Here is a 26,123-nt window from a genome sequence, read left to right as displayed (position 1 = left end):
AAAGCTCATTCAGCATCACTTTAGACAACATAATACAATCACTCTGGCAAATCATCTGCCTTCATCTATCTCAATAAAAACTGAAAGAGCAGGCAGCTAACCACAAATTACACCCTTGCACAGCAGTTTGTGCTTCACTGTGACAATCTGAGGTAAAAACATTTTTTTTTAAATAAATGCATAAAAGCATACAGTAAATGTTCTGCATCTATTATCTATGTTTCCTTCCTTTCTTCTGATTAAAACTGGCCAAAGTCATGGAAGTATTTTACAGCCGAGTGAAAAAATCTGTAAAACTTTTTTCTTGTTATCTGCTAACTTGTGAACGTCACTGTTCCCAAACTTCATGCGTTGGAGTTTTTGATCAATTCATTTTCAGTTTTTGGCCTTGAAGAAGAGTTTTTTTCAACTGTTTTTTTCATCTTATTAGATTAGATTTCACCAAAAACACCTTGGATCTGGAAAATACTGTGTTTGAAAATTGACCAAAACTGACCCTGAAACACTCAGAAATGTCTGGCTGCAAAAGCTTTTGGAAACGTTTCCTTCATATCTGAGGCAATAACAGTACCAAATCTAATTTTTACATTTATTTTGCCAAAAAATAAATTATAGAGAAAAGAATAAAAGTTAACAAAATGGTGCAGTCTCTCTCAGAATACGAACTAAATTGAGAGAGCTTTTCTAATGGCAGTACTGCACGAGGCATCTAAAATTTAAAATTAAACAATGTATCACAGAGTTATGGAGATTCTTGAGGAGATTTTCAGCTACAAGATCCCCAGGGACCCCCAGATTGTGCACCTTGGATTGATACCCGATGACCAAATCCTGATACATGTAAAAAGGCCATCAACAAGAAGCTGGTAGAAATGTGACACTCCACGTCCAAAACAGTGGCTGAACATGAAATATATTCCATGGAAAAACTGACTCAGTGTCTAAGGACTAAAGCAGGGACCCATGATCAACACTGGGGAAAACAGACTGTTTTGTTGTGGACTGTTCAGTGTTACAGTAAATGAAAAAGTAAAAAAACATAAATTAATAATGTGTCCATGCATACTGTAACTTTATAAATTTGCCCATATGAGTAAATCTTTCTTGCAATGTGAAACATATATATTTTATTTTACATGGGCAGGATTTTGTACAGTGTTCCTATCTGAACAGGATCTTGTAATTCGGCTGTAGCCAGTGTGAAATTATGATTTGACTTGATTTGTTGGTCATGAAGGCAACAGATATATCAAATTAGAAAATGGTGCCACTGCCTGCCACTGCTTGCCTTTCTGTCTACGTACTGTCTGTGTGTGTCTGCCTGCCTGTTCCTTTCGCTCTGACACTCATGAAGCACAGTGCAGCATTTCATCCCCATCTGACAGTTACTCTATGACATTGTTTCTGGTCTCAACACTCATTATTTGAACACACTCTACGAGATGGAACATGACACAGTGTTTTGCTGTTTTCTTTTGCATAACTTTAAGGTATTTCAAAAACACTTGTTATAAAATTATTCCAGTGGAGGAAGGAAGGACTCTTAGTCCAAGAGTCCTTGAGCATAAATACCTTCAGTTTACTTGACTTGTGTCAATCTGTCCTTCCAGTCAGTCCCACTGAGCAACAACATTTCTGACTCAGCAAGCTCTTATTCTGAATGAATCTTAGAACAATCACTGCTTTGTGGTGTGGACCAGATATCAGTCAAGCAGGATCACAAAAGTTAACACTATATATATGAATATACAATATATCACACAAACATTGAAGAATAAAAACACTATTAGAGACATGGCAGACACTTTTCTGCTAAATTTCTCCTGATAAAGACAATAATACGTGTATTGAATGATGGGTAAACAGAAGCAAAAAAGCTAATTTTCAATCAACTCTTCATATTCATACGGTACATTGCAGAGGTTTATACTGTGAATAACACTCAATTACATTTCTAAGAGAAGCGTGCCATGTGTCATAACTAGTAGGTGGGGAGTCTCATTTCTATTCAGCTCTTGCAGCAAAGTGTAGCAGGTTATCCATTTGTCAGGATAGATGGAATAAAAATGGCAGGCTGAAAGCAAAACAGGAATCAACACAGCACGCTGCAGTTTCAACACTACAACCCAGTAACCCTCCAGACCTCCACTCAGCAGCCATCAGTGTGCTGGAGCCAAAGCCGCTTCTGTTCATTAGAGTTAATAGAGTCTAAATTGTGACAAAACACTGCTACACCTCTATCATTTGCAGCAATCCAGAAAAATATTACGATTGACACGTGTGTGTGTTTGTGTTGTCTTACATTGTAGAGTACAGTGGTCCATCCCTCCATAGTGATGCACTGGAAGACAGTGAGAACAGCAAACAGGATGTTGTCAAACTGAGTGATGCCGTCATTAGGGCCAATCCAGTTATCGATGCAGTTGTATTTGGCCGGACACCGGCGCTCGCCACACGGGAACTCCAACTCGGAAGAGTCCACTGTCTCGTTTTCTGAACAGAAAGGTGCAAAGATAGAGAGACAAAAGGCAAATAGGATATGTGTCTTACATTAGACAGAAGTTCCAACAACAGAAAACAGACTTTTCTTGTTCATTGAATTGAATTGAAATTTGAAAGCTATCATGCATATAACAACTTAGAGTATAAATATTTTATTTTCATGTCTACTGGTCTTTAAGCTTCAGCTCATCAAGTTTAAACCAATCTATGTACCCAGAGAGCAATGACGCCCTACTGCAGAGTGCCTGACTGAACAGTAACTTGACAGAAAATACTCACTTCAGTCTGTCTGTGTTATCTAACTGTCCATTCAACTTCAGTGTGATGGGAACAGCTTGGAGGTTAATGACAGCTGTGAATGTACAATGACCCATTGTAGCGCACTGCATTGTTGGTTTTAATTATACCGGACAAAACCGCCAGTTTGGTTTGATCAAGTCTCCAGGTGCAGCCTGGCATGCCATTTTGTGTATGTGTGTATGCATTTGTGATTATGACAACGGAGCGGCTTCATTAGGCGCCACGTACGCGACACACACACACACACACACACACACACACACACACACACACACACACACACACACACACACACACCACAAACAGACACAACAGCAAAAGAATGAACTGAGTCCTGATTTATGCTCTGTGATGCAGTTTTCTGTCAAAAATAGTTCTAAAATTAGTCTTTTATCTGTTCACATTTATGAATTATTCACTACCATTTCAGGCCCTTTCTACAAATTGCTCTCTTTTGTTCCATCCATGCCATCAGTGTGTGGCAGAGGTGTTGAGACAATTTCCTGTTTTTTCAGTGAGATTCAAATTAGATCTTGGCTTAAGATGAATAAAATATTTGAATAACGGTAATCATAGTCATCGATGTCACTATCGGATACCAACACAAATGGAGTATGAATAATTACATATGTACTGTGTGCGTGTGTGTATTTAAACTGGAACACTGACTTGGTTCACAACTAATGGACACACCGACACACACTTATATATATTTATATATACTTCCTGTCTGTGAAATGTTGAACGGAAATATCTGTGCATGTGGTTACGTTCTATGTATAACATAATGGGCTGGAAGCTTTTTTTAAATTGTAATGATACATCTACAAATATTGGAGACTTGATCTCCCCAAAAGACAAATTGTACACATCCTGTACAAGTACACATTTGCATACGCCACATGTAATAATAGTAATAGTAATAATTGTAATAATCTCTATAGCTGTGTGCTATAGAGACAAAGACAATGAATGTGTACCGAGTATTCCAGACTGTGGCTCGCAGGTTCGGTGCAGTCTGCCGCTGTAAAACTCCAGGCCGATGATGGCGAACATGAGGATTGCAAAAAAGAGCAGCAGGCCAATCTGCAGCAGAGGAACCATGGCCTTCATGATAGACTTCAGGACTATCTGCAGACCTGAAAGTAAAGCACACAGTGACCAGCAAGGTTAAAATGCGCTTCTTGGGAAACATGCATGTCATAAAATGTTGGCAAAGTTGGCCACAGTAGGCCCATCTCCTGGCCAGGGATCTGTATGTGCAACTAGATGGAAGCAGTATGAAGAAAGGGTTGACGGGGTGCTTGGGGTCATGAGTTGAGGTGTGTGCTCTGCATGTAATAGCTTTGCTGTTGAGGTCTGAGATTTTTGGGATGGGGAGACCAATAATTTTCGAGGCGTGTGTGAGCGATGTGTTTGAGTTTATTTCTTTTGGAGGTGGTTAGCATGGTAAAGAAATAGGGAGAACAATAGAGGAGAATGGGTTGGATTGTACTTCTATAGAGCAGCAACAGAAGGTGGGGCACAGCAGAAAGAGACAAAATCAAAAAGCATATTTTCACTCTAAAGTGTATCTAGCTATTCAAACAGTTTTGATTTTATTTCTTTGGAACTGCTTTCTACTAAAAGTTGGCAATGCGTGCTGTGAAGAAACAGGGACACTGTTTCAGAATTAGATTGTTTAAATTTATTTAAAATATAGTGTTAGGGCCACAAACACTCATTAGGATGAAGCCTTAAATTTCAGTGACGATATCTTCATGGCAAGATACCACTAGGGGAGCGAGAGAATCATGTTTTCTTTTCTTTTTTTGTAATATGTAACATAAAACTGAAAGAGAAAACTACAGTCACAATTGCAATAAAAAGATATTGATGTAACCATATGTGGTACTCACTGGGGATGCCAGAGACTAGTTTGAGGGGTCGGAGCACTCGCACCGCTCTCAGGGTCCTCAGGTCCACTGAGATGTTCAAATGTGTCCCTGCTGCAGCCAGGATCCTAGAGAAGTAAACACAAACAAACATGCATATGCAAACCCACGCAAACCAAAGACACAGAGCAAAATTGTCACTGTCTTGCAGGTGCATATGAATACTGCAATTTTACGCTTTATAAGCTGTGTGTCAAAAAGGGGATTCACACACACACACACACACACACACACACACACACACACACACACACACACACACACACACACACACACACACAGACATATAAATACATTAAGGCCATCACACACAGTGTTTGAGGGTGGCTGCAGTGCTTAGATACGGAGTGTAAGGACGTGAGGGTCTCCAGCAGGCAGGGAAAACAGAGAGAACAACAGGAATGCTTCTGGGGGCTTTTGGCTGTTTCCCTGTGTGTGGGAGGATGGCTGTGACAACTGCTATTTAAGAGGAGAACAAAGAAAGCGGCTCCATCAGGGGAAGGCAGGACACCCTGAGGCTGGAGAGACATGAAGCTCACGTGGACACACACGTCGCAATCACATCGACCTTTTATCTGCTATACAAAGCCAGAGTCCTTCAAAAAGTTCCACTTTTACTTTGTTTGTCTTGTTTTGTCTCCTCTACCTCTCTAAATACACCTCTGTGGCCTTCAGCCCTCAGACTGATGAGAAAAAGGAAAGCAGTGTCTGGTGACCCCCCCCCCAACACACACTTCCTCATTAGTCTCTTTTCTCTCTCTCGTCTCTATACTTTCATATCTTGCTCTTCATCCATAAACCTCTCTCCTCTCATCTACCTCTTCCTTTTCAACCTCCTTCCCAATTATACTCGCACCTCTGACTTCTTCGTTTTTCTGTTTTTCACTGACCTGAAAACACATTTATTCCCCTTTCACCTGGATGCCTATTGGGTGAAAGACAGAGATAGATGGACAAGGGAGGTAAAAACAAAAGAAAAATAGCGAATGGGGAGTTGAGTTTACCAAGGAGAGAATAGAGCAGCATTTTATTTTAAGACCCTCTCCCAACTCTAAAACTCAATCTTAGGTCCAAACTGCTCTCCTGGCCGTGTAAAATCAATGATTGCTAAATAATTATACTCATTAATTCACTTTGGTCATAAAGAGAAGACAAATATGAAGCAACAGCATATAAAAGAAAAATGTTTAAGGTAATTGATAGACCCTGTAAACACATTTCTGTGCAGTAATGTTAAAGAACCAGCTTTATGTGCAGTCATTTGCTTTAAAATGATAGCATACTTAATTGTCACAGCAACACAGACCCAATTACAGTCCTGTGATACAGAATTAGTCTATAGTGTTCGGAGACACAGAGCGTCATCTGATTTAATTAAGAGAAGGAAGAGAGAGAGTGAGAGAAGAGGGAGAAGGACTAAAATAGCTCACCATCATCCACACAAATACAGAAATAGAATTATCCTTTCACACCTGTAACTATTCTCCAGTGGATTTTCTCTCCCTTTCAGTCCCAACACTCTTCCCACTGTTTCTTTTCTCCTTCCCTCCTTTTACTCCAATCACTCCTTCTGGTGCCTCCTGCCACCTTTGTCATTTCATCCCCCACTTCCTCCATCTCTCAATCTTTCCTCAGACCATTAGTCAGTCCTGGCTGCTCTTTAGTTGTTATGGAGACAAGGGGATAGAGGGGCTAAAAATGGCTTCCTCATTTAGCCCACTGTTATTCAGTGGATGTCCTGGACCCTGTTTTCATAATTATGACCGTTTGTTGAGTGTTTTTGAAGAGAGGGATGCTCTTAATGTCCAACCTAATTTACAAAACCTTTTTGCGGACAGAAATCATGTAAATGGGATTTTTTTGTTTCAATTTTAGTTTTATTAAGCCGAGGTGCAATACAAGATACCGTATATGTTAATGCTCGCAGACAAGAAAAAACCATTAAAGCTACAAAAAGAAAATGTTTGCTGCTGGTTTCCAGTCTGTGGCTCTTTTGTGTCTTGGGCTGCTGTCTGGAGGTCAGTATCACCGTCACAGTAATAAAACAGAGGCAGCCACTGCTGAAGCCTACAAATATAGATTAGAAATACATTGTTTTGATTGGCTAAATGCAAAGACATTCTCTATATAGGGGGCACCTCCAGGAGAAAAATATCAAACGTCAAATCTCTCTGTGTTACATAGGGTTATTTTTACTTTAAAGAAGACACTGATGTGTATAATGTGTCAGTTGGACAAAGTGTTTACATGTTGTGTGTAAATTATGCATAAACTTTCCCAAAACTGCATTGAAGCACAAGTACATCCGCACAGCTGTTAAGACCTGACCATGGTGATTCATATGACCGTAAACTTTAATGAAGCTCAAAAGGTCAGAAAGCCTGTTCTTTTGAATATTGGCCTGTAGATTATTGTTCTTTTCATTCTGCCATTCACTCTTCTCACGCGTGCTCGCTCTTTCTTTGCTGTCATTATCTGGGGCTGTCAATTGATATCAGCTGTGTTCATAATCTACTCTCATCTATCCAATAGCACAGCGATACGCTGTCATTGTTGGCCTATCATCATCTTTTTAAATATGATTCTCTTATCCTACTCTTTCTGCCTTCAGTTCATTCATGCTGCTGCTCTGCGCGCCCCTCCACCTCCCCATCACTGCCCAGTCTTCACAGAGTCCTCAGCCACCACCACCACCACCCATGTCTGGACTCCATGGGGGGATTTATCTAACTGCTGTTCAGGACAGACACTCCACAACTGCAACTCCTTGTAGAGTCTAAGTGCCAAAGTCTTTCTGTCCTGCTTCATTTTCATATCATCTGCCAAAATAAATATGATCCTTTCTTCATCTACTTGTCTCTTGTGCTTGAACTGCCTGTAAGCCACCTTATGTTATATATTTGAAAAGGCATAAAATACAAAGCTTTAATGAAACAAAAACCCTCTTTGCTCTCTCTCCTCTTTCAGTTGGTATTTGTATCTCTCAAGTCTTTACCTGATACATCCTGGCAGATTTTTTATCGACCTCTTGGTTAAACAAGCCTCTCGTAGGCTGTTATTGTCGAGAATGGGAACATTCTTTATCAAAGAAGAGAAATTACTAGTTCACCTACACAGTCCAGATAAAAATGAGAAACATCTGATGAATTTATAAGGGAGATATTACCAAAACACACAGTTATACAACCTCCCTCCATCTCAGTGCTTTGCAATCATCATCATGACAGCTATGCTGCACACTATTGCCGTCTGGAGATTGGCACGTATGACAGAGATGAGGAAGGTGAAGGTTGGCCACAGAAATTGGCAGATGTAAAAAAGCTGAAGGAAACACAACACATGGCTGATTTGGCGCAAATGAAAAATTTGGCAAACAGTTTATTTCCTCTCTGTAGTTTCTTTTCTCCCTAATGTAGGGTTATTCATTCATTTGTTTATCTGTTTACAGTTTGTGTCTATTTTATGATTTGAATGAAATCACTTGTGCGGTATTGTAAATCATTTTACATGCTGCTAAAACCTGTATCTTTGATTGCTTTTAATAGAGTCTTAATTTAAATACATTTTAGAAACAACCCTAAAATTCACTATAAAATGGATTTAATAGCCCTCTCACAGTTTCTTTATGTTTTTTGTCTCTTTCAACTAAACTAGATTGTCAACAAAGGATTTTTGTTACAGTGGGTGCCTCATTGGGATGAGAGGGTCTTTGGGGGTTTAACCCTGGTGGTCACTTCCTTCACTGATCCCAGAGAGAGAGAACACACATCTGACAGGTGCCTGGTGTATCTACAAGTTAATAAAGTCACTTTTAGTCACTAGGAGCTGTCACACAGAAAAACCTCTTTGTTCACCCTGCACGTATCTGCAGGCGTTGTGTGAGAAACACACTGTGGTGAACCGAGCTGATGCCCTGGTCAGAGTTGTCAGCCATGATAAGTAAGTAACAATGACATACCCTGCAGAACTGACAGCTTCCCACTGCGTGACAAATCTGTCATGACAACCGTCATGCCGTGATACTGATAACGTTGTGACTTATGCTCCATGTCACTGTCAAGCTGCTAACTAATACGATATGAGCGCACCTGACTATTGTAATGATATTAATTGCACCGCATGTGTAATTTACACCAATGGTTCTCAGCTCAGATGGTTGCAGGATAATTTTGGTGTATCACAAGATGTTGTCTAATACAAAAGCATATTTCTGCAAGACATGTTTTAATTGTTCTCAAATCTTTACTTTTATCTTGTGAAATAACTTTTTTTTCAGCTTCTCCAAAATTTTTAAGGATGAAATCAAATCAAATAACCTCTAAAGAGAAACTCTTTCCCTGAATTGCTTTACAATGTGAAAATTATGAAAAATGTGTTGACATGACATACAGTATGCGATATGGACAATAGCATATCACATGTAGTACCAGAGGCCAGAAGCATCAGCTGGATGTACAGCACACACACTGATGGCTGAAAACCCCAATAAACGGTTGTCACAGCCGACATTTTAATTTATCACAGCTTGAAAATCAGCTGTGTTAAAACATTAATGATGGTTTTCTTCCAATCAAGCCCCTTCACACCTGTGGTCCACCGACACAGGTGTTTGCACTTCTGAAAACATCTGTGTGGGTATGCAGGCCCTTGAAGTGCCCCAGTGAGCCAGCATGCACAGTTTTAGGGCCCTGGAACGAGCACATTTAAATGAAATGGAGTCGTTCTCAATGTTATCAATTTAAGCTGGTCCATTCTGGTGATTTCTATGTCTTAAGGTCAGGTGGAGGACGTCTATATAAGCTAAATGATATTGTACTTAGTTCTTGGAAAACTGACTTCTCAAAAACAATATTTAATACAGTATATAGTAATTAATGTTTCAGTGTGTATAATCCAGTGGGATTACTTGCAGTTGATTACATCAGGCACAGAAGATCCAGCAGCACTGAGCACTAACACACGCCATGAGATGCTGAGCTGGATACATACAGAAAGGTCTGTGTTGTTGAGTGTGGACCGAGTCTTTATGGCAGTGTACAAAGAAGCATGTGGATATTAACTACTACAGTAGAACACTGCGCGGCAACTCAAGCACAAGGCTAAAGCAAAGGTAAAGGTAAACTTTAATGCAGAGGGTATTTTTCCCCCGATGTTTTGCTTTTTAGTGGCATTTTGGTGCAATATTATTAAAGAATACATTTATAAAGCACAATGGTAAAACTACGGGAAACTGGCAGAGGATTTTACAGTAATGGATGATGCAGTTTATCCTTCTCTGTCCTCAGGCGTAAACTTTCCATCCAGTTTTTACAATATTGTTTTCAATTTTTTGTTACACAGTGATTTGTTGGAATATTCCTTTACTGTTCGTTGTGTTGCTGATGTCGTCTAAAGCTTCAGGCTGGATTCAGTTATTTTGATTATAAATCGCTCTCCTCACCCAGAATGGACTGAAGAATCTGCTCGTCACAGGCTACCACACACTCCCAGTAGTGACTCCGTTGCTCATTTCAGAGCATTTTAGCCCCAGGGCAACAACCATTTCTGACTGATAATATCTAGTCGTACAATAACTTACCAACTGTGCATGTTAGTCCATGATACAATATTTTGACAGAATTGCTCAAGTGAACATTAAATACTGTGACTGTAGATTTTTTCTGAAATATGCAGAAAAACTAAATTTCAGTTTTGAGCATTGATAAAGTTTGTTGAGGCACAAGAAGCAAATGACCGTGCCACACAGTGAGTGGTCAATACGTCCTCCGAGGTTTCGCAACTACGCCTTAATCTGACCTCTCGGTAGCAGGAACAGTCGGTGTTCAGAAACAATGATATCATACATTCCCACCTTATGAAGACCTGTGATTCTGCAGGACGATGAATTAATATAACTGCTCTGGTGGCCCACAGTACAGTGGGTGGTGTGTGTACCGTGGATTGTCTTGACAGAATAAGGAATTGTGTGGAGCAACTCCTACAGTTCTGCTCTGGATGGTTTAGTTAATATAAGCCTCTCTGCCTCCCACAGTGTGCTCTCTCATTTTTAACTCCCCCCTCATCCCTTTTACTCTCTCTCTCTCTCTTTCTCTCTGAAACACACACTGAACCCCCCCTACATTCACACACAAGAAACTGAAGTTGTTACGCAAGATCAAATGTTACTGCTCCTCGTATCAACAACCTGAGACACTGGCCTGGCTTTATGTGAATCAGTTATCATTTGAGTATCAGCATGTATATTGGTTTATGTGTCGGTTAGCTAAATGTTTGCTCTTTGGCCAGAATGAATAATTTATTTGGGTAAATGATTTATTAGCCATCTGTTGGAACAGAGAGGAAGTGAGAGAGATAAAGATAGAGAGTGAGTGAGAAATGTTAATTTAGTGCAGAGATGAGTGTTGGCGTACCAACTCGTTCTAGGTCACAAAAGTTCACATACAGCATGCGAAACCAAATAAAACTGGTAATCACAATGTTGCGTAATACCATAACTAAACTACCACATACGGTATGTTTATATTAAAATTCATAAGCAAAGCAAAAACACTGCTGATTTACTGAGTCCAATTCAAATTCAGTTATTTTTGTTTTGGGTCTTGAGAGGAGGATTTGGAATCCCAGCAGAAGTATCCAGATTCTTTTCTAAAAATGTAAAAAGTAACACTATGAGAATAATCCATTACAGGTAGAAGTCCTGCATTCAAATGTTCTAGTATTATCAACAAAATGTATTTTAGTATCAAAGGTGAAAGTCATTATGCAGCAGTACTGCTCCACACAGTGATATTATTGGATTATTGTTACTGGTTATTGCCACAACATGTAAGCAGAATTTTAATTACTTGTTTTTACTGTTGAGTAGTTTAATCCATACCAATGTATCATATTTCATAAATAATACTGGAGCAACTGGCAATCATGTTCTGTATGGAAATACATCTGAAATGTAGGGGACTTTCTCAGGTTTTCTATATGAGATACTACTGCAAATTATTATATTATTATATTATCACATTTAATTACAGTATATTCTTTAAATATACAGAAATAAAAGTGAATGCATTTTGGCTGGGATCCCTGCTTTTTCTCTTGCAGACAATGAAAGCCAAATGCAACATGCTGCTTGTTGGCAAAGATACAACTCTGACAGCAGCACTGCTCAAGAAGATGCTTCAGCGCTGACTCTGTAGTGGCACCAGCGAAAACATGTCATCCACAGAAAACCCTGTGCTTTATATAATGTCTGTCACATATTATTGTGCTATATATATTCATCTTCATTATCTACACATTTCAGACAACTGGTGCAAATGATGGAAGCACTCATACTGCTTCAAAAATCAGGATGATCACTGATCACGTTCTCAAGTTTCTTGTGCCAATTTCTGGTTGATTGATGGGAAGCTCCTTTGATTATGTAATTTCCATCCCAGCCAGACTCTTGCAGAGCTCAAAAGGGATTTTCTACAGGTCAGGGCCTCTACAAGAAAACATATTGTGTCTGTGTATTCATCATCAACCATACAGTAGTTGATGAAGCATGATTTAATCTCTGTCAGTGTCTGTTTAACCCAATATAGAGTGTGAGTGAGACTAAAGCTAAATGAGATTTGTTGTTTCGCTACATTCGTGATCTTGTTACTGCACTAATTCCAAATTAAAAATCCAGAATATTTTATTTTTGATTTTAATTTTGCTTAATTTTCTGCCACTGATAATTCAACGCACTTGACCACAATGCACCGAACACTGGAGATACTTCAAACTACCTGCAGTCTCTTGATTTTTTTGCTTTGGTACACTAAACTCTCCTCCCCTCTGGACACTCATCCATTCACTCTAGCTGCTTGTCAGAAGCACTAATAATTCTCAACGTCCTTGGTCGTAAAGAGAGGAGACACGGGTATTAGCTGCTATCATGGAATTCCAAAAACAATTTCTCCAAATTAGCTCTGCTATAGACTCCCGTATGGACTGTTTAAAAAAATAATAACTCAGCATTTGCAGAGAAACTGTGGCTGTAACAGAGCACACACTTTTATCTTGCCAGCAACACCGATGGTTGATTCTGACACCTCTGATGTTGGTCAATACAAAAACTAACTGACCAACCTGTAAATACCGCACCAGTAACCAGTAACAAGATGTTTCAAGATGTTTTTTTGTAGCAGCAAGGTTCAACCCATACGTCACACATTTATTTCCACCTTTTTTTGGCAAGAGTCAGCGCTTAGGTTCAATCATGGGCCATTTTTCTCAGCATTGTTCATTGGCGTAAGACCGCAGGTGTATTGTAAATGGTAATAAAGGATCAAATTAATTTATATGTAATTGGACAAAAACAGAATTAATAAGAGTTTTTTACAAAGGGTGGGTCTGGTGAAAACTGATTTGCATTCATTGTTTTAATTTGTTTTACCAGAACAAGCATCAACGTGTTACATAAATGGTAAATGAGGAACCAAAAAGGCATTGTAAAGTGGAAATGCAATTGGGAAAAGGCAGGTATTCTTAAATACATGTTTTAATCATGTATGTATTGATTTCTGTTAAATTAAATGAAACCTATATGTTATTCATTGGATGAGCCAGCTGGAGCCAGCCGTCGGTTAGCTTAGAACAACAGCTAGTCTGGCTCTGCGCAAACGTAACAAAAATCCACCTACCAGCACCTGTAAAGCTCACTAATTGAGATGTTATATCTTGCTTGTTTATCCGTACAAAAACCAAAGAGTAAAAAAGTCAATTTGTCAATTTAGAGGGGGTTATGTGCTGGACCATTTCTTGGCCGGGGGCCAGTAACTTCCTGGAGTCTCCTCTTGTTGCTTGGCAACTGCGGCTATATTTCCCAAAATGTCACACAGCTGCTTTAAAGATTTGATGTAGGGAGACTTTCACTTCTATCTGGAGACAAAATTTTTGTTGAGTGGCCAGAGTTGGCCCACCGGCGGCCATTTACATAGCACACATCATGTAATATAAGTCGTCATGAATCCAGCGCAGTGTGTGTATGTCATCTTGTCCACTGTCACTATCACTGTGAACAAGGTCTTTACAACTTGTGCAGAGTACAACCAGCCCACCACTAACACCTGCTGCGCCTCCATCTCTGTCTGTCTCTGAAACACGTAATTTCATTCTGGACTCTGTATGAACAAATTCAACAGTAATTTAAGTTGTGGGAATGCGTTCCTGTGTATTTTGTTAAGCAAGTTCAGGAACAAAAACTGATATGCAGCATGTATAAATTAAATTCTCACAACAGGGCTGTCTGTCTCAAATTCAATTTGCAAAAAGAAATTGCCAGTTTATAATTGAGAAATGTTCTGGTGATTTTCAGCTCAACCCTCTTTTCAGTTTGGGTAACTTGCACTTGTGACTCAACTGAATTTAATTTGACATGAGTTCCAGCTAACTTCGGCACCGCTTTCATCTCAGTGCAGCACCTCATCTTCTGTGATCAGATAACAGACTAGACTGCATAGAGGCCCTCGACATAGTCTTTGTTTCACGGCCCACTTATCCTCTTTTTAATGGCTAGAAAGACGGAGAGAGAGAGAGGGGGGGTGAACAGAGAGTGAGCTTGTTAGACTGTCAATTTCCTCAACGGCATCATGATTATTCACTGACTTAATTCAGGATCACAGCTTAAACACCAGTTTTACTCTGAGGATGTCATCTGACTGTCACTAGTTACACACTTTCTTTCTTCGTCTTATTCACGTACATATTCATGTTACATTTGGTTTGATTTGTGGAACAAAGGCGTGTTGAAAAGTGAAAGAAAAGTGTTGCCTTTTTCCTGTCACACTCACACACGTGCTCAAAAATCAGGTATAAACGCACAATGCCCCATCAGACTATAAGAAAATCTATCCTGGTCCGGTCTAATTGTAGAGACATTGACCAGAGAAGCAGCAGGACTGGAGCCAGTGACAGCCTGACCTGGGGCGGGGTCCTCAGTCACCACGGTAACAGCTCAGAGGGACATATCCACCCCTGCTGTGTCTGAACTCATCAATCGATCAGACAACAGATGGGAAATAAGATTGGAGAGGACAGGTCTGTCTGTGTATCTGTATGTGTGGTTGAAAGTATCCGTGTGTGTGTGTGTGTGTGTGTGTGTGTGTGTGTGTGTGTGTGTGTCAGTTCTAACAGGTGTATGACTGCCAAACAGACAGAAGGTGTTGTTGGCTAAAAGACATGCAGTAGTGGCACATATCGTTCACACACATGAATGCAGACACACACACACACACACACACACACACACACACACACACACACACACACACACACACACACACACACACACACACACACACACACACACACACGTAGACAGGCAGACACATACATCAGACAGATTGTGGTTTCCGCTTTCACTGAGTCAGGTACAGCAACAGTATCACGCAAATAGTGCAGCTCAACTTTAGCAACACGGGCAGAACGTAGCTGAAGAAAAGATAAGGAAAGGAAAAGGAATTAAAAAGAAAAGTAACACAAGGGAATACAAGAAAAAGGAAAAAGGAAAAATAATGGACAGGGAAGGAGTTGATAAGAGTATTAAGAGAAAAATAAAGTAAATACGCAAAGGCTGTAAAACTCATAATATTCTCGCATTTGTCTTGCTGATATTAAGGGTGGTGCGATCGATGTGAAGCTCTCCCGCCTGCCTGGTAGTGGTAATAGAGTAGAAATAGTCCAGGTTTGACACCAAGTGAGGAATAAAGACTGATGGCTGCAGCATCTATGTGTTCACACAGCAAAGAGGACACTGCCTCTCTGTTAATTAACACTAGACACCTAGAAGATTGGAGACAACTCCACCAACTCCATCTTATTTTAGCCACATGACAAGGTACTGCTGTTGATTGATTCCAACAGATTTAAAGGAGTTTCCTTTGACAACTAAACAGATTTTTACTATTTCATTGAGTAAAATGAGGTATTTAGTGTGTCCTCATGGTCTACTGGTTTAAGATGGTGAACATGTAATCGAAGTGTCTCTGGTTTGAGTCCAACTGCTGCGTGTCATCTCCCATATCTTTCTCTTCAGAGCAATGCAATGAGGAGACAGCTAACTCTTGAGACATTTTTCAGATCTTGTCTTTAGCTTACTTTGCTGATGTCATGTCAAACAAATCTCTCAAATGTTTCAAAGTCCTGGAGATACGGTATCTTGCAATGTGTGTCTGCAAGAACAAAGCCTTATTGTGATTCTTCTCAGCGTCCATTTCTCTCACTCTCGCCTTCAGCCCTAACAGTCTTCTCTGAAGGAAACCTTAAATAGACCCTTGTTTTCCTCTCCCCCTCCCATCCTCCATTGCTTCTCATGTTCTCTTCTGATCTGTAATTGAATTTCTCTGGTATTCAGCTGATATGAACAGTGGAATAAGTTTCAATTTCCAAAGTAAAGAGGACAAAGGTTGAACCATCTTGATTTAGCAGACATGTATGTCTTTCTACAACTACCCTGTAGATAACAGAATGGAGAAAAGGTTGAAATGCTCTTTTTCCAGTCTTCTCATCTTTACTCTCATTAACTCCCTCTGAGCTAACTCCATCTCTCCTCCACTCTCTCCCATCCCCCACGAAGTGTCTGGCACATAGTGGTGACACAATCCCTTGGTGGGCGTCACCCTCTGCCAACTGTTGCCAGTCTAATGGAGGGCTTGCCAGCGAATGAGACTGCCATGGTGCCAATTAGTACGTACGATTACACATAGAGGCATCCTTCTTATTTCCTCCAGCTTTATCTCTTCTCTCTTCACTCGTCCCTATTCTTTACTTTGTTTCTCTCCTGTCATGTTTTCCTGGTTATTCTGGTCTCGGACTTTCCTTCACAACTTTTAGCGGGGGTTACTGGCTGATGAAGCATGTGTGATGGCCTGAGAAAACCCACAGCCCCTCTATTCGAATTTCAATCACAACAGCTCTCGGCTACGCGATAACAGCCTTTAAGGAAACAGCAAGTGCCATCTGGTTTTTCATACCTCCCTCCCACTCACTCTCTCTATGTAATACAGGCCATCTTGAAACACCAAGGCAGCTTGCTGAGGTAATCATGGCCTCCAGCATCGACACTGTTAGCAAATGGTTCCATAATTACACATGTTCACACATAATGTTGAGTGACTCAGGGGTATCCACTGTGGAAAGGTTCACATGCTTTGTAGTCTGAGCTAACAGTTGTGTGTTCTGCCTCCATAGGAAAAAATTTCTACAATGCCATTAAGAGTTCCTGCCTGTAAACCTCCAGTGCAGTCTCCACCTCTCTGACACAACGTCAACAAAACGGAACTTTATGAGATTCACAGATGGTGGGATTTACTGAGGATCAATTGCCCTGGATTACATTAGATTATACAGGTGCAAATAATAAACTGGTGAGAACCTGAAGTGTCACCTGTGTATGAAACCCAAATCCCTCCAGTAAATAATCACCCTTGTGTGTAGGATTTAGTGGCATCTAGCAGTGAAGTTTCAGATTGCAACTAAATGAACACCGCTGGCATCCGTATTTGACAACCTGGGAATGACCATGAACCACAACGTCACTAATTTGAATCCAACCGTGAACCATCTGTCATTAACTTGCATATTATGTCTCCAATAGGATTTTTTCTATCCTCTGCCACTTTAGTTCAGTCCTTGAGTTTAGGTCTCAGGCCTAAATTCCCCACTTTAGCAATTTTATGTTTATGTTTATTTGCGGTTACATGAATGAAAAATATATTGAATTCTAATTTTAATACAAATTTATTTTGACAGCGCTTTACAGATTAAAAAATGGTTATAAAGTGTTTTGCAAGTAAAAAGGAAAATAGAGGAACAAATGACTAGTAGAAATAGAAATACAGATACAAATACATTTATTTTTAATAATGATATACTGTACCTTATGCTTATGATAATGTTTGCATGCATACTGTGTGCGCAGTGGGTTGGGGGTCTGTGTCTGTTGAGTAACCTTGTCTGTGACCTCCTGTCTGCAGAAGCCTCCTAATTACTAACTGATAGACAGCACTGGTGACTCATCTAATATTATCAGCAGTTCTCATAATCTTCATTCACTCTTTAATAAGGTTGCAAAGCTCGAGTGATGGCCTATAGGTGAATGAATGTGTCCATGTGAGTGTGAGTGTGTGTGCGGTGGATGGTCTGCGTGTGTTTCAGAGAAAGAGAGAGGGAGCGAGAAAACGAGAACATTTTCATTAATTTATCTTTGCAGTGGCCAGAATGATAATTTAGAAAGGGGTCTATCTGCAGCTCACTTCATCATGCTGAATATTAATAAAATGAGACCTGGAAGGCTATTTCATCCACACCGAGCACATCTCCTCCTGAAATCACAGCCAGTAGCTGAAATTTAACCCACAGAACACAAAGGAAGAACAAATGCCATTGTTGTTGTCTGGTTTTTTGGGGATTATAGAAAGATGCCATCATCTTACTGACAAATAATGGTTCAGTAAATTAGAGAGGACATTTTGAGCATCTGCGTAGCAGTTAAAAAACTGTTCTGGAAAATATGCAGATATATTTAAATTGCATTATTTTGGGCGAGTCAAATGACTTCAGCCTCAGCACACACTGACATCTGTACAGGAGAAGCCAACACATCAGTACTGACTGTCTGTATACACAGAGCTCACAGAAAGGTAAAGTCTGATTACAGCATCTGTCAGCCTAGACAGGCCTTGGTCTCTTTTTCTCTGTCCCATTCAGGCAGGTGAGATTAGAACGATCCATTAGCATGTGTCTGTCTCACTGTGTTTTAATTAAGCTTCTAATTTTGGTCGTATAGTACCATGCCGTGGGTTTGAGTGTCCTCAACCACCGTCACACGTCAACTGATCAACAGGCTGGAGGGGCAGGAAGCTCTCCGACCATACCTTTCCCTACATGCTTCTAAAACACTTCTCTTTATGCCATCCCTCCTCTCTCCTCCTCTTTTTTCCTCCAACCTCGCACCCTTCCTCTCTCCAACCGCGAGTGGAGTATAGTTAAGAAGCCTGAGCTCGGCTCATCAATAATTGAACAGCCAGAATCATGTAGAATTCTCTAAGAACCCGGTCTGTCGCCCTTTGTACTTCTGTACTGTGAATTGATTAATATTTCATTTGTGTGTGTGTTAGTGCATGTGTGTGTGTGAAAGAGAAAGAGAGGTGTTGAGGTTAATCTGCTGTCTCAACAAGTTCCTCCTTTGAAATCATAAACATTTCCTCTCCCTGACAGTGAGGCACCTACCTCCACTCAGAAGATACCTACTGTAAAATGGTCTTTAATGTAACACCTTTCCCCCATAGAACAGACTAGCTGGTGAACGTAAGCCCCCCTGGGCCTTTAACTGCCATGTAATTGATGTATTGTAAGTACACAGAGTGAGGTGATGATTTCAGTCCACAGCTGCTTGTGGTTTGACTGAAGCTCAACAACAGCTTCACATTAATCCAACATGGTGCTCAGGTAGGAACAGGTTGTTTCTGTCTATTTGTTTGCTAGGGTTCTGTCTTTCCACATCTATGATTGAGAAACAACTATTTCTATAGTATGTACACTTGGTAATGTCTACAATGTAGTGCCAATAAGATGTACACTAGTTTTTGCAAGTTCCACAATGCAATGCCTTACCTTTGATAGATGCGTCATAATATGATAGTCAGTCATTTGTGTCCAAAATCTAGAAACGGCATCCAGTGAAAAGTGTTTATGTGTATATGGATATTGGTGTTGGCAAGTTAAGATAGCAGATCTTCAGTGTAACAAAACACATTTTTACAAATTTTTAAAAAACAATATGTTAATATGAAGATAATCAGATTCACCAACACCAGACTTCAAATATTGCAGGGTCAAGGGTTAACAAAGCTGTATTAAACAACCTCCTCGTGTCACTTTTCTTCACAGGCCTTGGATTGCTTTTAATTTGGCAGTTGCGAATGAAAAATTTAGGAAAAGTCTCAAGTGAGTAGCTATTCATATTCAGCAAAGACCAACAAGCAACAAAGAACTGTTTGTTAAAGCTGAGCAAGAAGACCAGCAGAGATAATTGGCAACCTTAAACAAGAACACAAGAACGCTGGGTAACACAGTAAATCTCACAGGATCACCATCCCATTCTATTCATTCACGCTAATCCTGTTTCACAGATCTGCATCCAAATATATTCACACACACTGTTCGACTCACCCACTGAGGACCACAATGAAGTCCATGACGTTCCAACCGTTCCTGAGGTAGGAGCCTTTATGAAATACAAAGCCCAGGGCAATGATCTTTATCCCAGCCTCAAAACAGAACATCCCAATGAAGTATGGCTCTGTCTTCTCCTGTAAATGCAAAGCAAGAGATGATCAGAGTGATAATTAACTTACACTGAACTGGAAATGGAAGCACTGTGCATGCAGGTGTCATGTCTGGGTTTTCTGAAGATCTATAGGCTCCATCAGAGGCAGTTTAGACTTTTTTTCAATTTCAGCAACTCGAAAGGAAAGTGAGAAGTGTTGTTGTGCGTGCAGATGATTATGTTTGTGAATATCTCACCAGTCTTTTAGACATGGGTGTTTTGTCCTCTCCAGGAAGGTGCTGCTCCAGGGCCAAGACGATACAGTTGGCAATGATGGTGGTGAGGATCATGTACTCAAATGGAGTAGAAGGCTGAAGTTAAGGAACTTTTGACTGACCTAATGTTGAGTGTCTGGTAAAATATGTTAATTTAAAGGATGAGACAAAAAAAGATGAATATGTAAAAACAGTTCATGAACATATATATTAAAGGTCCAGTGTGTAACATTTAGGAGGCTCTATTGGCAGAAATATAATATTTATAGGTATGTTTGGTGTACAATCACATGAATATAGGAACCGCTGTGTTTTCGTTACCTTAAAGTGAGACGTTTTTATCTACAGACGCTGTGGGTCGCCTTCTGTAGACGCCGCCATGTTGAACCGTCATGTTTCTACAGTAGCCCAGCATTGACAAACCAAACACTGGCTGTAGATAGAGCCTACAGTCATGTTTTTTATAAGTTCACTTCACAAACTGTTCTCATTCCTAGGTTGTCAAATACAGATGCGAGAGGTATTCAGTTAGTTGCAATCTGCAACTTTGCCGCTAGATGCCGCTAAATCCTGCACACTGGTCCTTTAAGTGATACATGAATTGTTCACAGAAAAGCAAATGGACAGAAACAGAGAAAGCCCTAAACAGGTTTCTAGGTCACAGTCAAACACATGTGCAATGAGGTCTATTAATCAGAACACAATATTAGTTCAGGAAATGTGTTTAGTATAATAAACAGCATGGTCTATACCGAACACAGAAAGTCTATGCACTTAGAATAGAAAAGATTCACATACACGATTGGGAAAAATAATTGAGTTAATTACAGTAAATGAGTCCCAGCAGCACTGCAATTACAGTGTCATGTAAGCATAGATAGACAGACCAACATTGATTCCTCTGTATGAAACAGAATTAACCTGGCATGTTATAAGCCCCGGGGCCATGAACACAAACAGACACAGGCTGTACCTTATCTGAGGTCAGCTGCAACAGACAGTGACACACACACACGCACACACACAGAGGCAACAGAAGGCTTATCGAGGAGGGATGAGTGGGTGGGCCTGAGACGTGATCCTATAAACAGGGTCACTCTTACTACAAGCTTTACTGCCTGTTCAATGGGACCTGTATTGGTTGTTGGTTCAACTCCAGCCGCTCTGGGGTTGAGCTAAGCCAGCAATGTGCTCTTTATCTAATGCTCTGCGTGGGCAGTCCCCCTTTCTCCTGGTTATGTAGAGAAGAGGTAGGAAGGAAGGAAGCTTAAATCTGCAGAGTGGTGACAGGGAGGGAGAGCGGCAGGAAGAAGGAGGCGGAGATAACAGGGAAGAATGCCACAGGAGAAAGTGATAAGGAGGATGAAGGGTGATCAGTGGAAGAGAAGATGATGGTTACATAGAGAGTCAGAAGCTTGAGAAACCAGTGGGTGAAGAGGAGGCAATGAGGCCAAATAAGATTGACACCGGACAGATCGATGTTGCGCTGGCAGCTGTACCCAGCAGGGTTACTCAGGGACATGTGAGCAATGAGAAGCTAAATAAACAGAGCAAATACAATCTTACTCCCACCAGCCCGCAGGGATTCTAACTTAAACCTTGGCTGTGCCACAGATTGACTCTGTGATTTCAAGTTAATCACTGACAGGTATTGGAAAAACAAAATGATAGCAGCCATCAGCAACCAATGAATGACAAGCATGAAAACAAATAGCAAAAATTCCAGTTGCATAATATCTGTCTGGGGTTGTTTTTTAGCTTGTTTTTTGCTTGTATCTTTTGATTCACTTCCCTAAAAAACCCATCACTTTAGTCTCACTGAGAGCTCTCAGCAGCAGCCAGTCACCACACCCTGCATTCCCACAAACAAACACAACAAACAGGAGGAGGGGGGAGAAGAGATGAAGGGAGAGACGGGGGGAGAGAGAGAGAGAGAGAGAGAGAGAGGTAATAAAAGGGAGGAAAGAGAGAAAATGAAGATAGAAAGACAGAGGTATCCACGGCAACAGGCTTCTCTTCTAGCCAAAAGTCAATGCTACAAGACGGTTACTGGGCAGCTGAACTATCTCTGTCACACACACACACACACACACACACACACACACACACACACACACACACACACACACACACACACACACACACACACACACACTGAGGCTACAGCTTTGTGCTGTATATCAGATTAATTTTAACCACTACATGACGGAAGCGCATGAACTGATTAGTATCAGTCTAATAAAAGACTTTATCATTGTTGTCAAAGGCAACTCATGAAAAACGTAATTGGCTTCGTCCTAGATTTGAATGTGTGGTCCTTTCTTGAAGCAGTATTTAAAGAAGTAAAGGTGATACATTCACTTACATACAATGTTTCAAACCGTTACGCACAACTTAAGATAGTAACTTGACTTAACATAACTTTTCTCCTTGTTCTACCTTAAAGTGCCAAGAGAAGGACTTCTCTGTGACCAGTCTTAAAAAGCTGCAATAATGTTTTGGCCACTTGACGGCAAAACACAGACATATAATCACCTTTTAAAAGGTCCAGTGTGTACTGTACAGTACTTAGAAACCAAATTTCCCACAACGTGGAGCTTCTGCCACGAGGGTGAACACAGGTGTTTTGCATCAAAGATTAAGAGGTTATTTGTACCTCCCTGTTTATTGTTGTATTCTGTACTCTGTCTCTGATAGACTGAAAGCTTGCTAAATTAAGTGATATATTGCATGGATCTAAGTGTGAGAAAATCTTTACTATCAGTTAGGTCCAGTGTTTTTTAGGAGGATCCATTAGCAGAAATGGTGTGTAATATTGATGGGTAATTGGTGTATAATCAGTGTCTAATAAAAACAAGAAGGTTTGACCCTTAGAATGAGCCGTTTTCATACAGGGGGAGCAGGTCCTCTTCTATGGAGTCCACCATGTTGAACCACCATGTTTCTACAGTAGCCCACTTTTTTCTCTTACACTCTTGGAATAGGAGGCGAGGGCGTTGTAATCTGCAACTACACCGCTATTTGCCACTAAATCTGACACATTTGTCCTTTAAGTTGATAGGGTGAATGTGTAAGTGTATTACACATCCAGCAGATAAGGAGCAACATTGTCATGTTTCTGGTCACATATTCACTTTCGTCTTTCACTCTTTATGGATTATGCCAATTTCTGATAAAAATTTGTGCTTAGAAAAAAATCTCATGTCATATCCTGAAAATAGTTTTTCATTCTTGCTTTTGATGGAAAATTTGGTTTATCAATAAAAACAAAATGCCACAAAGTGCAGACTTAAATAAATCATGACGTGCATGAAGCATGTGACGTCCACAACATGTTTGCATTTCTACATTGTTCTACATAGTTTTTTATATTTGAGGTTTGCCTAGCACTTGTTTACTTTTCATCTTGCTGCGCCCTCTTCTTCTGACATAGTTTAATGAACCAAGTCCTAATAATACCATAAAGTAACACGCATTCATTTTTTTTTTTGCCTCGCTTGTGTCTGTCTACTGTTTGGGGCAGGGTAGGTAGTGTACAGTGGGATTTAAAGCTTTTTCCACTGAAAAAACTGAAAGTCGCAGGCTGGAAAACCAAAATAATGAGCTGAAAGACACTAAAAAGCTCCATAGAGCTGGTGATTATTCTCTGGTTCATGAGCAACTCCCTTCATACACACATTTTATCCATTGTTATTACTGATTTGGCCACTGCGGCCTGTTTGATGCATTTATAGATTGTGTAATCACAGAAGAAGATGTTGCCCAAGAGCCTCCAAAGAACGGAGGGTTTATACCTGATATAACAAATGCTACCTCCCTTCAACAGACATTTCAATAAAGGCTCTCCAGAGAACACAGTGAAATTCATTCATATGCTGAGTTCACCATAAGTTACACACTCAACAAGTGTCTTTAACCAAAACCAGCCTCCCCTCCTCTGTACTGTTCTGGTGTGTGACGTTAATCACGGATCGTCTACCAGCTTTAGCAGCGAGGCGTCTCGTGAGCAATCCTGTGAGTCACAGTGACGCTGGCACTCTGCCTCGATTCCTCAAACATGTGTGTAAAAATAGACATGGAGACGGAGTGTGATGCCCTGTGCATCTGTGAATACGCTCAAGCCCAGATTGGATCCAAGCCCCAGTGATTACTATTACATAGAGGTGAAAATCAAAATAAATCACGGACATCTGAGCCCGGCTTATTGAAAATATGTGAATTATCAGCTGCCTGTGTGTAAATGACTGTGTGTTAAAGGCAGAGAGCAACATTAAATATACAAACACAGGGGAAAGCCAGGAGCGTAATCACCATTTGGAGTAAAATGAACGAACACTGATACATTACAACTTCAGTTTGTATTGAGAATTCAAACTGTGCTGTTATTAAGATATGTGTAAGATAAAATATGTTGTCAACTGAATGGATTTAATGGACTGCTGGTCCAAACATGGTTCAATATTTCTTTAATTCCACATCACCTCCACACCTCAGTGGCCTGCTTGAGCCAGCCAATCAATCCTGAGGATAAACGTGACCATAGTTAAGTCAGCCCTGCGAGTAAACCGCACAGCCCGCTCTTATATACATCGCTCTGTCAGGAAATATAGAGGTAGGTGGATATACAGTCATAGCCAGGGAAGGAGGGTGAAACATTCCTCATGTGTGATGTTTTGTGGATTGTTTATATTAACTTAGCATACTTATCATAGTCATGTTCTTCAGCTACATTCACTCTAAATCTCTAAAAGTAAAAAAGGAAGCAATAAGTGGAAAAATGTTTTCGTAATTGGAAATAAATGAGAGTAGGACCATAGCTACACTGGAGACACCAGGGTCATTTCCTTGGTAATTTTCCATTTCCATTTTTCATGCAAGGATGCAATTTGGTTAGAGGGAAATTAATGGTGTTTTTTAAGTATAAGCTGACCCTAGGGGCATATGAAATGAATTTAAAACCTACAATGAGCCCTTAATTAAATTACCAACTGTGTATTTTAAATCCTGGTTAATGTGTATAAAACAGTTTACAAAAAGAGCTGTGACATTCCCTGTACAATACTTTAAATGTCGCCCTGTCCTAACTGTTTCATATTTAAAAACCAAAAGTCTGCCAACCAGCAAGCTTGTAGTTATTTCTGTGCGTCCTGATGAAACCAACTCTATTAAATCCATCAATCAATTATTTAGAGGTGTACCTTCTCAATGGGAAACTTCCCGCTGCGGGGGATCCCAGTGGGGATCAGACAGGAGGAGCAGCTGCCAGTCCTCCCCAGGCCTACAACACTAAACTCAGGCCGTGTGCTTAATTAGCCCTGCCTCTTCCCTGCCAGGCCTCGATCAGCCTTCCATTGACTGCAACCTCAGGCAGGTAGGCTGACAGTCAGACTCACCTATACATGTACATATAACTGCTTACTCCTGTGAGTTTGCACAGAGGCATATAAAAGAGACTAGTAGTGTTAGAGAACATAGTGTTATACGCTCTTGTAAGCCCGCACACAGCACTCACAGTGATCAACCACGGAAACCTCTGGACGATTCCTGAATTGATCATCTGCTGTTAATTGAGCACTTAGAGAAAAAAGCGAACAGCAAGGTGACAGCGGCAAGTTGTGCTCCAAACACAAGGCTGACCTTTTACTAGATGTCCTACAGAGATTGTGTGTGTGTGTGTGTGTGTGTGTGTGTGTGTGTGTGTGTGTGTGTGTGTGTGTGTGTGTGCACTCTTGCATTTCTATTTCTATGAGGACCAATTTGAGTTTTAGACAATGAGAACAAGGACATCTGTGGGAAGTGAGGATGTTTAAAGGTGGT

The 26,123-nt window shown here is 40.4% G+C and overlaps 1 protein-coding gene across 6 annotated transcripts in view; it reads right to left on the bottom strand.

Moving 5' to 3' along the window:
- Positions 1-26,123, bottom strand: part of LOC127350277 (voltage-dependent R-type calcium channel subunit alpha-1E) — a 101,339-nt gene that overhangs the window by 34,694 nt on the left and 40,522 nt on the right. For all 6 annotated transcript variants that reach the window (XM_051376724.1, XM_051376726.1, XM_051376723.1 and 3 more), the window contains exons 4-8: positions 20,289-20,395; positions 19,935-20,074; positions 4,701-4,804; positions 3,783-3,941; positions 2,303-2,493 (exon numbers count right to left, since the gene is read on the bottom strand). In XM_051376724.1, coding sequence (XP_051232684.1) covers positions 2,303-2,493; positions 3,783-3,941; positions 4,701-4,804; positions 19,935-20,074; positions 20,289-20,395 — 701 coding nt within the window. The remainder of the gene's footprint in view (positions 1-2,302; positions 2,494-3,782; positions 3,942-4,700; positions 4,805-19,934; positions 20,075-20,288; positions 20,396-26,123) is intronic.

Source organism: Dicentrarchus labrax, unplaced genomic scaffold, assembly GCF_905237075.1.
Source record: "Dicentrarchus labrax unplaced genomic scaffold, dlabrax2021, whole genome shotgun sequence".
Taxonomy (NCBI): Eukaryota; Metazoa; Chordata; class Actinopteri; family Moronidae; genus Dicentrarchus; species Dicentrarchus labrax.
This window is presented reverse-complemented; position numbering and strand designations above follow the sequence as displayed.